At 37.8% G+C, this 13,034-nt stretch overlaps 1 protein-coding gene across 1 annotated transcript in view; it reads right to left on the reverse strand.

The window, feature by feature from the left end:
- ATP8A2 (ATPase phospholipid transporting 8A2) overlaps window positions 1–13,034 on the reverse strand; it is a 701,182-nt gene that overhangs the window by 478,404 nt on the left and 209,744 nt on the right. Inside the window, exons 15-16 of the mRNA XM_036300527.1 lie at window positions 12,628–12,672; window positions 10,068–10,143 (exon numbers count right to left, since the gene is read on the reverse strand). Of these exons, the coding sequence (XP_036156420.1) occupies window positions 10,068–10,143; window positions 12,628–12,672 (121 nt within the window). The remainder of the gene's footprint in view (window positions 1–10,067; window positions 10,144–12,627; window positions 12,673–13,034) is intronic.

Raw genomic sequence — 13,034 nt, forward strand, 5'->3', positions numbered from 1 at the left:
TTAGATAGGATATATATTAAAATAAATTCCTCAATGCTTGGACTTACTAAGCATTCAATGAAGTGTAAATATCCAGACTATTAAAATATCATGAAAAGTCCCCATGTTTTCATTGATGCTTAAGCTAATCTCCCTAGGGAGGGCTTCCTTTTCATAAGGGCTGCAGCTGCCCCTATTCTCACTGGCTTTCCCACTAGAAAAGAAAATTTGGCTCAGGAGAGTTGAAGGTGAGGATTAAAGTAAGGATGAAAAAAGAAATTCACTAACTTCTCTAAAAATGGGGTTTCCACCTAAAATGCATGCTCTTGACCATGTGACAAGAAATGCTCATTAGAAGATCCTTATTCATGCTATCTACACTCAAATGTCAAGAGAAGACAGGCTCAAGAGCCTGTGATCAATGATCAAAAACCCCTAGAATTCCAGGTCACACAAATGTGGGTTCAGCTTTGGAAAAAAACATCTCTATGTACATAAATTAACTGAGCTAAGTATTTAAAGATTTCAAACATTGGGATCATGGCAGCAGGTGCAGAGGACCTCTTCTTCAAATATAGATTTTCCCCTAGCCACTGGGTTTCTATGCCAGCACACATTTAGGTCCATGCAAACACTATTCAGTATGAGTGTTCACACTGCCCACATTTCAATAGTTATGGTAGCCATAACACCCACCTAAGAGATCTAACACAAAACAAAATCACTTTTCCAGGGAGTCACATCAGACCTATCCCTAAGATGCAAAAGTGTACAATGGCCCTTAATGATTTTACAGGTCTGATTCCCCAATTAATAAAAATTCCTTGGTGGATTTTTTTTCCCTTGGTGTTTTTTTTATTCATCTCTTCCCCTAGTACTTAGCAAAGTGTTTGATATAAATCGGGCCATTAAACTATTTGCTAAATAAATGAATAAATAAGAGTCTCCCATTTAACAAATAGTTTGCTGCTATTCCAAGCCAACTCTGGGATTCCGCAGTACTCAGTACTCAGTACTCAGTACTCAGTACTCAGTACACCACCTTCATCTCACCTCCTCTGCTGCTTTTTCGCATGCTGACCTATGCTAGGAAAACAAATTCTGTGAACCTAGACTAAAAGCAGTTTCCTAAACCTCTCTGTCACCCTTTCATTTTCTCCTTCCCTATGCACCATCCCAATTTGAACAGATACATTCAGTCAACCATCTTAGTTATTACCTTCAACCTGAATATAATTTGAGAATACTGTAATCCACTTTCAGAAAGCAAGTCACCACAATGCACTTGTTTCTTTGATATCCTTTATTAAAACTACACTTCTCAACAGAAGTTTCTCCTGAAGCATAATTTTACTGCTTGGAGAACCTCTAGCCTAGAAGGTGGATACACCTCTAAGATCAAAATCCAAGAAAGGGAGATTCCAAAATGGCGGTGGAGTAAATGGAACCTACAATGACACTCTCCCAGGACCAAACTGGAAATACAACTAAAATACAGAAAACCACCCTGAAAAATCAACTGAAGACTAGCTAGAGATACCCCGATAACCACGGATGGAAAGTGGGTACCACATAGAGACAGGTAGGAAGTGCGGATGTGAGAAAGGGCTGGCCAGGCTCCCCCAGAGAGCCACCAAAGTTCCAGAGGGATATCTCAGCTGTGGGGCGTGCTCACCAAGTACTCTGGAGTCTAAACCCCAAGCTTGGCTCCCCAGCCTAGAGCACCAGGACTGAGAAAGGTGCCAACATAACATATGGCTTCAAAGAGCAGCAGGTTTGCTCTCTGCCATGCAGAGATAGCCAAAGATGCAAACATACTCTTAAGGGACCAATGCACAAAATTTTGTGTACAGTCATTCACCTTGGGTTCTGGCAGAAGGAAGGCAGAGTGGATGAGAGCTGTGTGAGCAGAATCCAGGTTTGGAGGCTCTGGGATTGGAGCTCAGAGGGCAACCACCCCAGTTTCCTATGCTGAGTCATTCCCTCACACTGTAGAGGACATCTTTCTCCAGTGAACGTTTGCTATCCAGGCAGTTTTTGCCCAGAGGGAAGTCAGTTGCCCCACCCTGTTGGAAGACCTCTCACCCCACCATGTGGTCTATAGCCTGAGGCAAATCAAAACTGAGTGTCAATGGGACTGCAGGCAGAGGCAGGTCTCTGGAGGCTTTGAGTCTTTGCCTGATCTAATCTGGGGCCCAGGACTAGAAAAAACAGGCCCAAGTGGACATCTTGGTCCTTTCCAAAGGCACCTAGTCCCAGCAGAGGGAGACACAAGCTATGGATTGCTGATAGCTTGAAACAGAGTACTCAGGGCCAGTCACAGACAGCATCTAACATTGTCCTGTGCTAAAGATTGGGACTCATGGCAGATCTACCTAATACACAGACACAAACCCAAACAGGCAGGCAAAATAGGGAGACAAAAAAAAAAGCCCCAAATGAAAAAACAAGAGAATTCCCAAGAAGAAGAGCTAAATGAAATGGAGATAAGAAATTTATCAGACATAGAGTACAGAATAATGATGGCAAAGATGCTCAACATCAAGAAAAAAGATAAGGTAACTATAAAGAATGACATAATACTAATAAAGAACACAGTGAAAGGAATACACAGCAGATTAGGAGAAGCTGAGGATCAGATCAGTGAATTTGAAGACAGGGTAGAAAAAGATCACTCAATCAGAGAACCAAAAAGAAAAAAACAATTTAAAAACACAAGGACAGCTTAAGGGAGCTATGAAACATAACAATATTCACATAATAGGAGAGCCAGAAGAGGAAAAAAGTGAGCAAGGGAACCCCAACAGGTCCAGGGGTTCCCAAAGGTGTGGATGGAGTTGGCGAAGAAGAAATGACACGGAGACAGTGTTCAGTTGACCAGCAGCCTAGCCAGGTCCTCTAGCCAGGATCTACAGCCAAGTTCTGTGTTTATTGTCTTGTTACATCTGTATTTATACCAGTTGATTTTAATCCTATCAATTCTATTCCAAAGGTTAGGGCGTTTCTTATCTCCATTCCAAGGTCACTCTATTGTTCTATTAAGCTACAAGGAAGTAACTGAAGGAGATTATCCTAAGTAAAGATTATGTAGCTTAAGCGTGATTGTTCATAGTTAAAGTGATTAATTACCTGCCTGGCACTTAGTTAAGGGGTTTTATTCCCTCCCTAACTCCAGGGAAAAATCTCACCTGGGGAAACAACCTTTCTCGGGGAGGTGGTCCTATTTAAAATACATAACGTTAAGAGGGGGAGCAAACATATGCCATATATGCCAGGTCCCTTGAAACATAAGCTGTGCAGATGTTTCTTCCCTGCAGTGACTGTGTCAAGCAGCAAGGGTGGATCGGCTTCCGGCAATAGAGAATGTCTTTGAAGACATAATGGCACAAAACTTCAATAATCTGGAGAAGGAAAAATTCACACAAGTTCAGGAGGCACAGATAGTCCCAATTAAGAAGAACCCAAACAGGCCTACACTCAGGCACATCATATTTAAAATGTCAAAAATTAAAAGCAAAGAGAGAATCTTAAAGGTAGCAAAAGAAAAGCAAATTGTTACCTACAAAGGAGCTCCCATAAGGCTCTCAGATGATTTCTCATCAAAATCTTTACAGGCCAGAAGGGATTCACATGAAGTATACAAGGTAATGAAAACCAAAAGACTAAACCCAAGATTATTATATACAGCAAAGCTAACATTCAAAATAGGTGGTGAAATAAAGAACTTCCCAGAAAAAAAAAAAAGGCTAAAGGAGTTTATCCCCACCAAACCAGCCCTGCACGAAATGCTAAAGGGACTGCTATAATGAGAAGAAATAGAGAGAGAAAGAAATATAGGCATAAGGAATTAAAATGGCAATAAATAAGGACCTACCAATAATAACTTAAATGTACATGGATTAAATGCTTCAATGAAAAGACATAGGGTAGCTAATTGGATATGAAAACATAACCCAAATATATGCTATCTACAAGAGACCCACCTCAGAACAAAAGACTCACACAGGATGAGAGTGAAGGGATGGGAAAAAATTTTCCATGCAATGGCAACAAACAAACAAAAAAAGCTGTGGTGCCAATACTCATATCTGACAAAATAGACTTCAAAATGAAGGCCATCACAAGAGTTAATAAAGGTCACTACATAACACTAAAGAGACTGATGCAACAGGAACACATAACCCTAGTAAACATATATGCGCCCAAATAGGAGCACCTAAATACACAAAATAACTTCTAGAAGATGTTAAGAGAGAGACTGACAGCAATACAATCATAGTAGGATATTTTAACACCCTGCTGACTTCACTAGATAGATCTTCCACACACAAAAATTAACAAGGAAACAGAGACTCTAAATAACCCACTGGATCAGATGGATTTAATTGATATTTATAGAATATTTCACCCCAAAGCTGCAGAATATATATTCTTCTCAAGTGCACATGGGTCATTCTCAAAGACAGACCACATATTAGGACACAAAACAGTCTCTACAAATTCAAGAAGTTTGAAATCATATTAACCATTTTCTCAGATCATCCTATATAATAAAGAGGTAATATGCAAATTGACAGTCACACCCTCACACAAGATGGCCGCCCCCATGTGGGCACAAAATGGCCAGCAGGGGAGGGCAGTTAGGGGTGACCAGGCCAGCAAGGGAGGGCAATTGTGGGTGACCAGGACTGCAAGGAAGGGAGGGGAGTTGGGGGGGACCAGGCCTGCAGGGGAGGGCAGTTGGGGCAACCAGGCCGGCAGGGGAGGGCAGTTGGGGGCAATCGGGCCAGCAGGGGAGCAGTTAGGCATTGATCAGGCTGACAGGGGAGTGGTTAGGGGATGATCAGGCTGGCAGGCAGAAGCGGTTAGGGCAGTGATGGCGAACCTTTTCAGCTTGGCGTGTCAGCATTTTGAAAAACCCTAACTTAACTCTGGTGCCGTGTCACATACAGAAATTTTTTGATATTTGCAACCATAGTAAAACAAAGACTTATATTTTTGATATTTATTTTATATATTTAAATGCCATTTAACAAAGAAAAATCAACCAAAAAAATGCGTTCACGTGTCACCTCTGACACACGTGTCATAGGTTAGCCATCACTGGGTTAGGGGCAAACAGACATGCAGGCAGGCGAGTGGTTGGGAGCCAGCAGTCCCAGAGTGTGTGGGATCAGGCATAAACTGGCAGTCTGACATCCCCCGAGGGGTCTCAGATTGGAGTGGGTGCAGGCTGGGCTGAGGGACACAGTCCCCATGCACAAATTTCGTGCACCGGGCTCTAGTAATGGAATAAACTTAGAACTCAACTACAGTAAAAAGACTCAAAAACATTCAAACACATGGAGGCTAAATAGCATGTTATTAAACAATGAGTGGATTTTCTAATGAGATCAAGAAAGAAATCAAGGGCCCTGGGTTTGTTTCCAGTCAAGGACACATACCTCAGTTATAAGTTCAATCCCTGGTCCTGCTCGGGGTGTATGTGGGAGGCAGCCAATCGATGTGTCTATCTCACATCAATGTTTTCCTCTCTCTGTCACTCCCCATCCATTCAACTCTCTCTAACAAATCAATGGAAAAATATCCTTGTGTGAGGAATAAAACAAACAAACAAAAACAAAAGAAAAACAACTTCTTGGAAACAAATGAAAACGAAAACACAACCCCAAATCTATGGGACACAATGAAAGCAATCCTAAGAGGTCAGTTCATAGCACTACGGGCCTAACTCAAAATAACAAGAAAAATTTAATAATAAACTATTTAACCCTACAACTTAAAGAATTAGAAAGAGAATAACAAGAAAAGCCCAGAATAAGTAGAAGGAAGGAAATAATAAAGATTAGAGCAGAAATAAATGACATGGAGGCTAAAATAATAAAATAATAATAATAATAATAATAATAATAATAATAATAATAATAAACCAATGAAACTAAGAGTTGGTTCTTTGAAAAGATAAACAAGATTGATGAACCATTAGCCAGACTCAGTAAGAAACAAAGAGAGAGGACCCAAATAAATAAAATCAGAAACAAAAGTGGTGAAGTAACTGACACCAGAGAAATACAAAGGATTGTAAGAAAATACTATGACCAACTATATGCCAACAAACTGGACAACCTGGGTGAAATGGACAAATTCCTAAAAAAAAAAAAAAAAAATCCTATCTTCCAAAACGAAATCAGGAAGAATCAGAAACCTGAATAGGCCAACAACAACTGATGAAATTGAAGCAGTAATAAATAATAAATAAACAAACAAACTAACTCACAATAAACAAAAACCCTGGTCCCTACAGCTTCCCAGGGGAGTTTTAACAAACATTCAAAAAACAATTAACACCTATCCTCCTCAGACTATTCCAAGAAATCCAAAAGGAAGAAACATTTCCAAGTTCTTTTTATGAGGGAAACATTATCCTAATTCCAAAACCAGATAAAGACACTACAAAGAAAGAGAATTGCAGGCCAATATCCCTGATGAACATAGATGCTAAAATCCTCAACAAAATATTAGCAAATCTTATCCAGCAATATATGAAAAAGATCATACACCATGACCAACTGGGATTTATTCCAGGGATGCAAGGCTGGTACAATATTTGCAAATCAATAAATGTGATACATCACATAAACATACTAAAAGACAGAAATTACATGATCATATCAATAGACACAGAAAAAGCATTCAATAAAATCCAACACCCATTTTTGATAAAACTTCTCAGCAAAGTGGGAATAGAAGAATCATATCTCAACATAATAAAGCCATATATGACAAACCAACAGCCAACATCATACTCAATGGGCAAAAACTAAAACCATTTCCCCTAAGAACAAGAATAAGACAGGGATGTCTGCTTTGACCACTCTTTTTCAACATAGTGCTGGAAGTCTTAGCCACAGCGATCAGACAAGAAGAAGAAATAAAAAGCATCCAAATTGGAAGGGAAGAAGTAAAACGCTCATTATTCACAGATGACATAATTTTGTACATAGAAAACCCTAAAGACTCTGCCAAAAAAAAAAAAACACTACTAGATTTAATAAATAAATTTGGCAATGCAGCAGGATACAAAATTAACACCCAGAATTCCATGGCATTTTTACATACCAATAATGAATTTTCAGAAGGAGAAACTAAGCAAACAATCCCATTTACTTTTGCAACAACAACAAAAAATTACCTAGAAATAAACGTAGCCAATAAGTTTATTGGTACTCCAAAAACTAAGGACCTTTTAAAAAGAGGTAGAAGATATAAACAAGTAGAAGAATATGCTATGTTCATGGATTTGTAGACTTAACATCATTAAAATGTTCATAGTACCTAAAGCAATCTATAGATTCAATGCAATCCCTATTAAAATACCAATGGCATATTTCACAGATCTAGAACAAATACTCCAAAAATTTACATGGAACTCAAAAAGACCTGGAATAGTTGCAGAAATCTTGATAAAGAAGAACAAAGTTGAATGAATCAAAATACCAGATCAAGTTATACTACTGATCTTTACTATAAAGCCACTGTAATCAAAACAGCCTGGTACTGACACAAGAACAGGCATATAGATCAATATGAAATAGAACAGACACCCCAGAGATCAACCCAAGACATTACACTCAATTAACATTTGACAAAGGAGGCAAGAGCATACAATGGAGTAAATACAGTCTCTTCAATAAATGGTGTTGGGGGAAATTGGACAGATACATGCAAAAAATGAAATTAGACCACCAACTTGCACCATACACAAAAATAAACTCAAAATGGATAAAAGGCTTAAATGTAGGTCATGAAACCATAAAAATACTGGAAGAAATCATAGGCAACAAAATCTCAGACATCTTCCCTAGCAGTATGTTTACGGATACATCTCCTAGGGCAAGGGAAACTAAGGAGAAAATAAACAAATGGGACTACATCAAAATAAAAAGCTTCTGAACAGCAAAAGAAACCATCAACAAAAATGAAAAGGGAGCCCACTGTATGGGAGAACATATTTGACAATGATACATCTAATAAAGGGTTAATTTAAAAAATATATAAAGAACTCATATAACTTAACAAAAGACAAGTGATCCAATTAAAAAATGGGCAAAGTTCCTAAATAGATACTTCTCCAAAGCAGACATACAGATGGCCAAGAGATATTTTTTAAAATGCCCAGTCATTGATCATCAGATAGATGCAAATTAAAAGGACAATGAGGTACCACCTCATACCTGTCAGAATGGCTACCATCAACAAATTAACAAATAAGATAGAGAGGCTGTAGAGAAAAGGGAACCCTAGAGAAAAGGGAATGCAGACTGGTGTAGCCATTATGGAAAACAGGATTGAGTTTCCTAAAATAAATTACATAGAGTACTTCCATTTGACCCTGTGACCCCACGTCTAGGAATATATCCCAAGAAACCCAAAACACCAATCACAAAGAATGTCTGCACCCCTATTTTCATAGCAGCACAATTTACAATAGCTAAGATCTGGAAAAAGCCCAACTGCCCATCAGTAGATGATTGGATATAAAAGCTGTGGTACATTTACACCACAGAATATTATGCGGCTGTAAAAAAGAAGGATCTCTTACCCTTTGAGACAGCATGGAGGGACCTGGAGAATATTATGCTAAGTGAAATAAGCCAGTCAGAGAAAGACAAGAATCACATGATCTTATTCATATGTGCAATCTAAAGAACATAATACGCTGATGAACAAAATAAATCCAGAGATATCAAAGAATGGAACAGACTATGGAATGTCAAAGGAACTGAGGGGAAGGATGGGTGGGTGAGAAGAGATCAACCAAAGAATTTGTATGCATATATTCATAACCCATGGACACAGACAACAGAGTGATGAAGGTCTGGGGTAGGGGGTGGAGGTGGGTTAGAAGAAGTCAATGGAAGAAAATGGGGGGAGGGGAATATGTAACACTTTCAACAATAAAAATTTTGTTTTAAAATCCAAGAAATGGCCACATCAATGATTGTGGCATGAAGCATGGATCTCAGCAGTGTCTTCTGTGTAGTCTTGGACCACTTCAATAGCATCACCAGGGGCTGAGGCAGAATATCTGCATCCCAGCCCATGGATGTAGGTGTCTTACACACTCATATTTGAGAACCACTGCTAGGAAGGTTTTAGCTTTAACCAATAGGCACTAACTGCAATAGAGAAAAGGAAATTTCCTTGCTGAAAATTTCAGAGAGAGCTTTAAATATACCTATCTCTTAATAAAATTTTGGAAAGATAAAATTTTGATTTTGCTCAAGTTTACCTAATTTGAAAACTAAAATTTTATTCAGAAAAAAATTAATAATATTAGGTCTAATTTATACAGACCAAGCTGGTTATGAAATACTTTGATTATCGAATACTTTTCAAAGTTGTTATTTTTCAGAGTGTCCTTTAAAAACATAAATGTATGTGATACTGCAGTTAATTATGATTTGTTAAATAGTTGAGATAATGTGATATCATAATTAAGATTCAAACAAACTTAAGATAGGAGTCTCATTTCTACATTGTTTGCTGGGTAATCTTGGCCAAGTCAATCTTTCTATACAACTTCTTATTACATCTCTGGGGTGACTCAAGTGGTATAGGAAATACATATCAAATGTTTGGCACCAAGTAGAATCCTATAACTGCTACATGTTATTATATCTTACTTTTGTTTCTTAAATTATCCTAGTCAAAGGATATTGCAATTACTTTTCAGAATACATAACCTCATAGATTCATAACTGTGAAGAAATAGTACTATAGAAATAATGAAGAAATAAAGCAACAGAAATATGAAATGTTAGAGAATTCTATGGTAAAACTTGTCTTAATGTTGGGCTGCTTTATAACTTCACCACATATTTAAGTCAGGTTTACATTAACTTATAAAAAGTGCTAACGAGAAAGCATTTGTTCAAGATTACTTCCCTGAAGTACTAGCATCATAAAAGTGAGGCTGCATCTCTTCCCCACGCTCCAAATTGCAACTTTCAAGATACTACCCATATACATATATAAAGGTACATCATAAGGTATTTTATGTCTCAAGCGCAAAATGATGTCCTTACATGGTGGTCCTCCATGTTCTTTAAGAGCCTGGGATCATCAAAGTCACATGACTCACTAGGCGGACAAGACATCCGGCTGTGAAAGAGAATAGAAAATATTTATTCAGGTCAAAAGTTTCTTTAAAATAATTCAAAGGCAGTAAGACTCTGTCTTCAAGAAGAACCACACCTAAAAAGCCCACAGATTTATATTAAACTCTTAAAGATTTAGAATACTATATATTATTTCAAACCTCAACAGGAAAATTTTAATACTATAAAATACTTTACATTTCTTATAACATTTTATAAACAGCAACATAGTTACAAAGAGAAGAAACAGAGATAAAAATCAACATCTGACTCTGTCATTTTAGTTGGTCTTTGTATAACTTCTACTAAGAAAAACTTGTAAGAACTTATAGGCCTGCTCAACCTAGGGAAAATGGAGGAATTATTGCATTGTATCTATGCAACCACTTATGGCAAGGGCTCGGATATAGGAAAAAGAAGGAGGCAGATGATTATGAGAAAAGAAACCTAATATTGTGGTTGTGTCCTAGTCCACTGAAACAAATGTGATGTGCCAATTATATTCATGCATCTCCACTCCTTCAAGACAAAGACAATGGAAGAAGAGACAACAGCACAGTTGATGTCAGTCTGAACTCTGTATCAGAGTTTAATACTGCATAGAAAACAGAAACCAATAGCCTGCAAAGGGAAGCACCTAAAATGCAAGCTGATGCCCCCAGCAAAACTGTGTGAAAGCTGAGGAAATGGCAGCAAGAGGTCCCTATGAGATAGATAAAGGGAAGGTGGAAACAGAGCAGGTTCCAAATCCACCTAAGCTAGGTTCATCCTCCAAGAACTCTCCCTCAGTCCATGTAGCCAGGCAAGCTAAACCTTCTGCATCTAGAAATAAATGGGAGGTTTATCCTTTGGAGAGGTTAAATTAGAGTAGTCCTGAATATATATGCACCCTGTGTTCACAGCAGCAAAATTTACAATAGCTAAGTTTTGGAAACAGCCTAAGTGCCCATCAGCAGATGAGTGGATTAAAAACCTGTGGTAGATCTACACAATGGAATACTATGCTGCTGTAAACAAGAAAGAATTCTTACCATTTGCAACAGCATGGATAGACCTGGAGAGCATTATGCTAAGTGAAATAAGTCAGTTGGAGAAAGATAAATATCACATGATCTCACTCATTTGTGGAATATAATGAATAACATAAACTGATGAACAAAAATAGATCCAGAGAAAGAGAAACATCGAACAGACCATCAAACTTCAGAGGGAAGGAAGGAGAGGGAGTGTAAGAGATTAACCAAAGGACTTACATGCATGCATATAAGCATAACCAATGGACACAGACACTAAGGGATGAGGGCATATGCTGGGGGATGGGGGTGGCCGGAGAGAGGTCAATGGGGGAGAAAGGAGACATATGTAATACTATATGTAATGCTAAACAATAAAGAATCTTAAAAAAAAATTAACAGTAGCCCTGGACCCAGGGACACTGGACACACAGACAAGTAGGGTAGGGCATCCTCTCAAAACAGGAGTCTCAAGTGAAATCTGACATACACTGAAAGATACAATCACCAACCCTCTGCTTCCACTCAGCTCCCATAACAACTGCAGCCACATTTACAGCCCTTGGCAAAAACGAAAGTATTCTTCTCATGAGAAGAAGACTGATCAGCTCATAAGAAAGACCCACACACTGACAACCAGGGATCCTCCAATAAAATAATAGGTCCTGACTGATCATCCCACAGGGAAGCTAGTTAGTCATCAACCACACTGTTCCCGCCTCCCCACACATATACACACAGCCCTACTGATCAGTTTTGTTAGTATATAAATCTTAAAACATGAGCAGACAACATCACTAGTCCAAGGGAAACAAAAAAGAGATACTACTTTATATTCATTGGAATGGTTTTTAATTATTTCATTCATTAGCAAGTGGTTCAAAGATGTAGAAAAATTGTGCATTACTGACAGGAGTGTAAAATGGGAGAGCTACTATAAAACACAGTTTGATGATTCCTCAAAAAGTTTAATATAGAATAAGCACATGACCCAGCAATCCCACTTTTGTGTACATACCCAAAATAATTGAAAGCAGAGACCCACTGTGTACCAATGTTCATAACAGCATTATTAACATCAGCCAAAAAGTGAAAATACCCCAAATGCCCATCAACAGGTAAATGGATAAACAAAATATGGTATATACATGCAAAGAAATATTATTCAGCCTTTAAAAGGAATAAAATTCTAATACCTGCTATATAACATGTATACTACAACCTTGAAGACATTATCCTAAGAGGTGGAAAGTGAGTGGGAAATATTGGACCAAGGGCTCACTATTTTTTGTTAAAGCCTAGTAGTATCACTGGACTTTGAAAATCATATTCACAATTAAATTTTATTCTGGTTTTCTCTTGAAATAACAAACATGCAGCTTTTAATTACTAAGTATTCAGGTAAGACATGAAAATATAAAATTGTTCCATAACATTTCCCACTAAAGGATCAAAACATGCTAGAATATACTTACCAGAAATCATCTGAGGATTGCTCTCTTGTCAGTTCTGGAAAATGACTTCCAGAGAGAGAGAAAAAACAGAGTGATCACCAAACTATGAGCAAACGACAGGCATTTTCACATAGAACATTCTTCAAAACAGGTCATATATTAGGCCACAAAACAAGTCTTAATAAATTTAAGACTGAAATCATATCAAGCATTTTTAACAGAGAAATCAATTACAAGAAGAAAACTGGAAAAATCAGAAATATGAGAAGATAAAACAACATACTTCTGAATAACCAAAGGTTCAAAATGAAATCAATAGAAAAAAATTAAAAATACCTTGAGACAAAATAATATGGAAACATGTCAAAACTTATGGTATGCAGCCAAAAGTGGTTCTAAGAGGGAAATTCATGGGGATAAATGGCCAC

Source organism: Myotis myotis, unplaced genomic scaffold (assembly GCF_014108235.1).
Source record: "Myotis myotis isolate mMyoMyo1 unplaced genomic scaffold, mMyoMyo1.p scaffold_m19_p_3, whole genome shotgun sequence".
NCBI lineage: Eukaryota > Metazoa > Chordata > Mammalia > Chiroptera > Vespertilionidae > Myotis > Myotis myotis.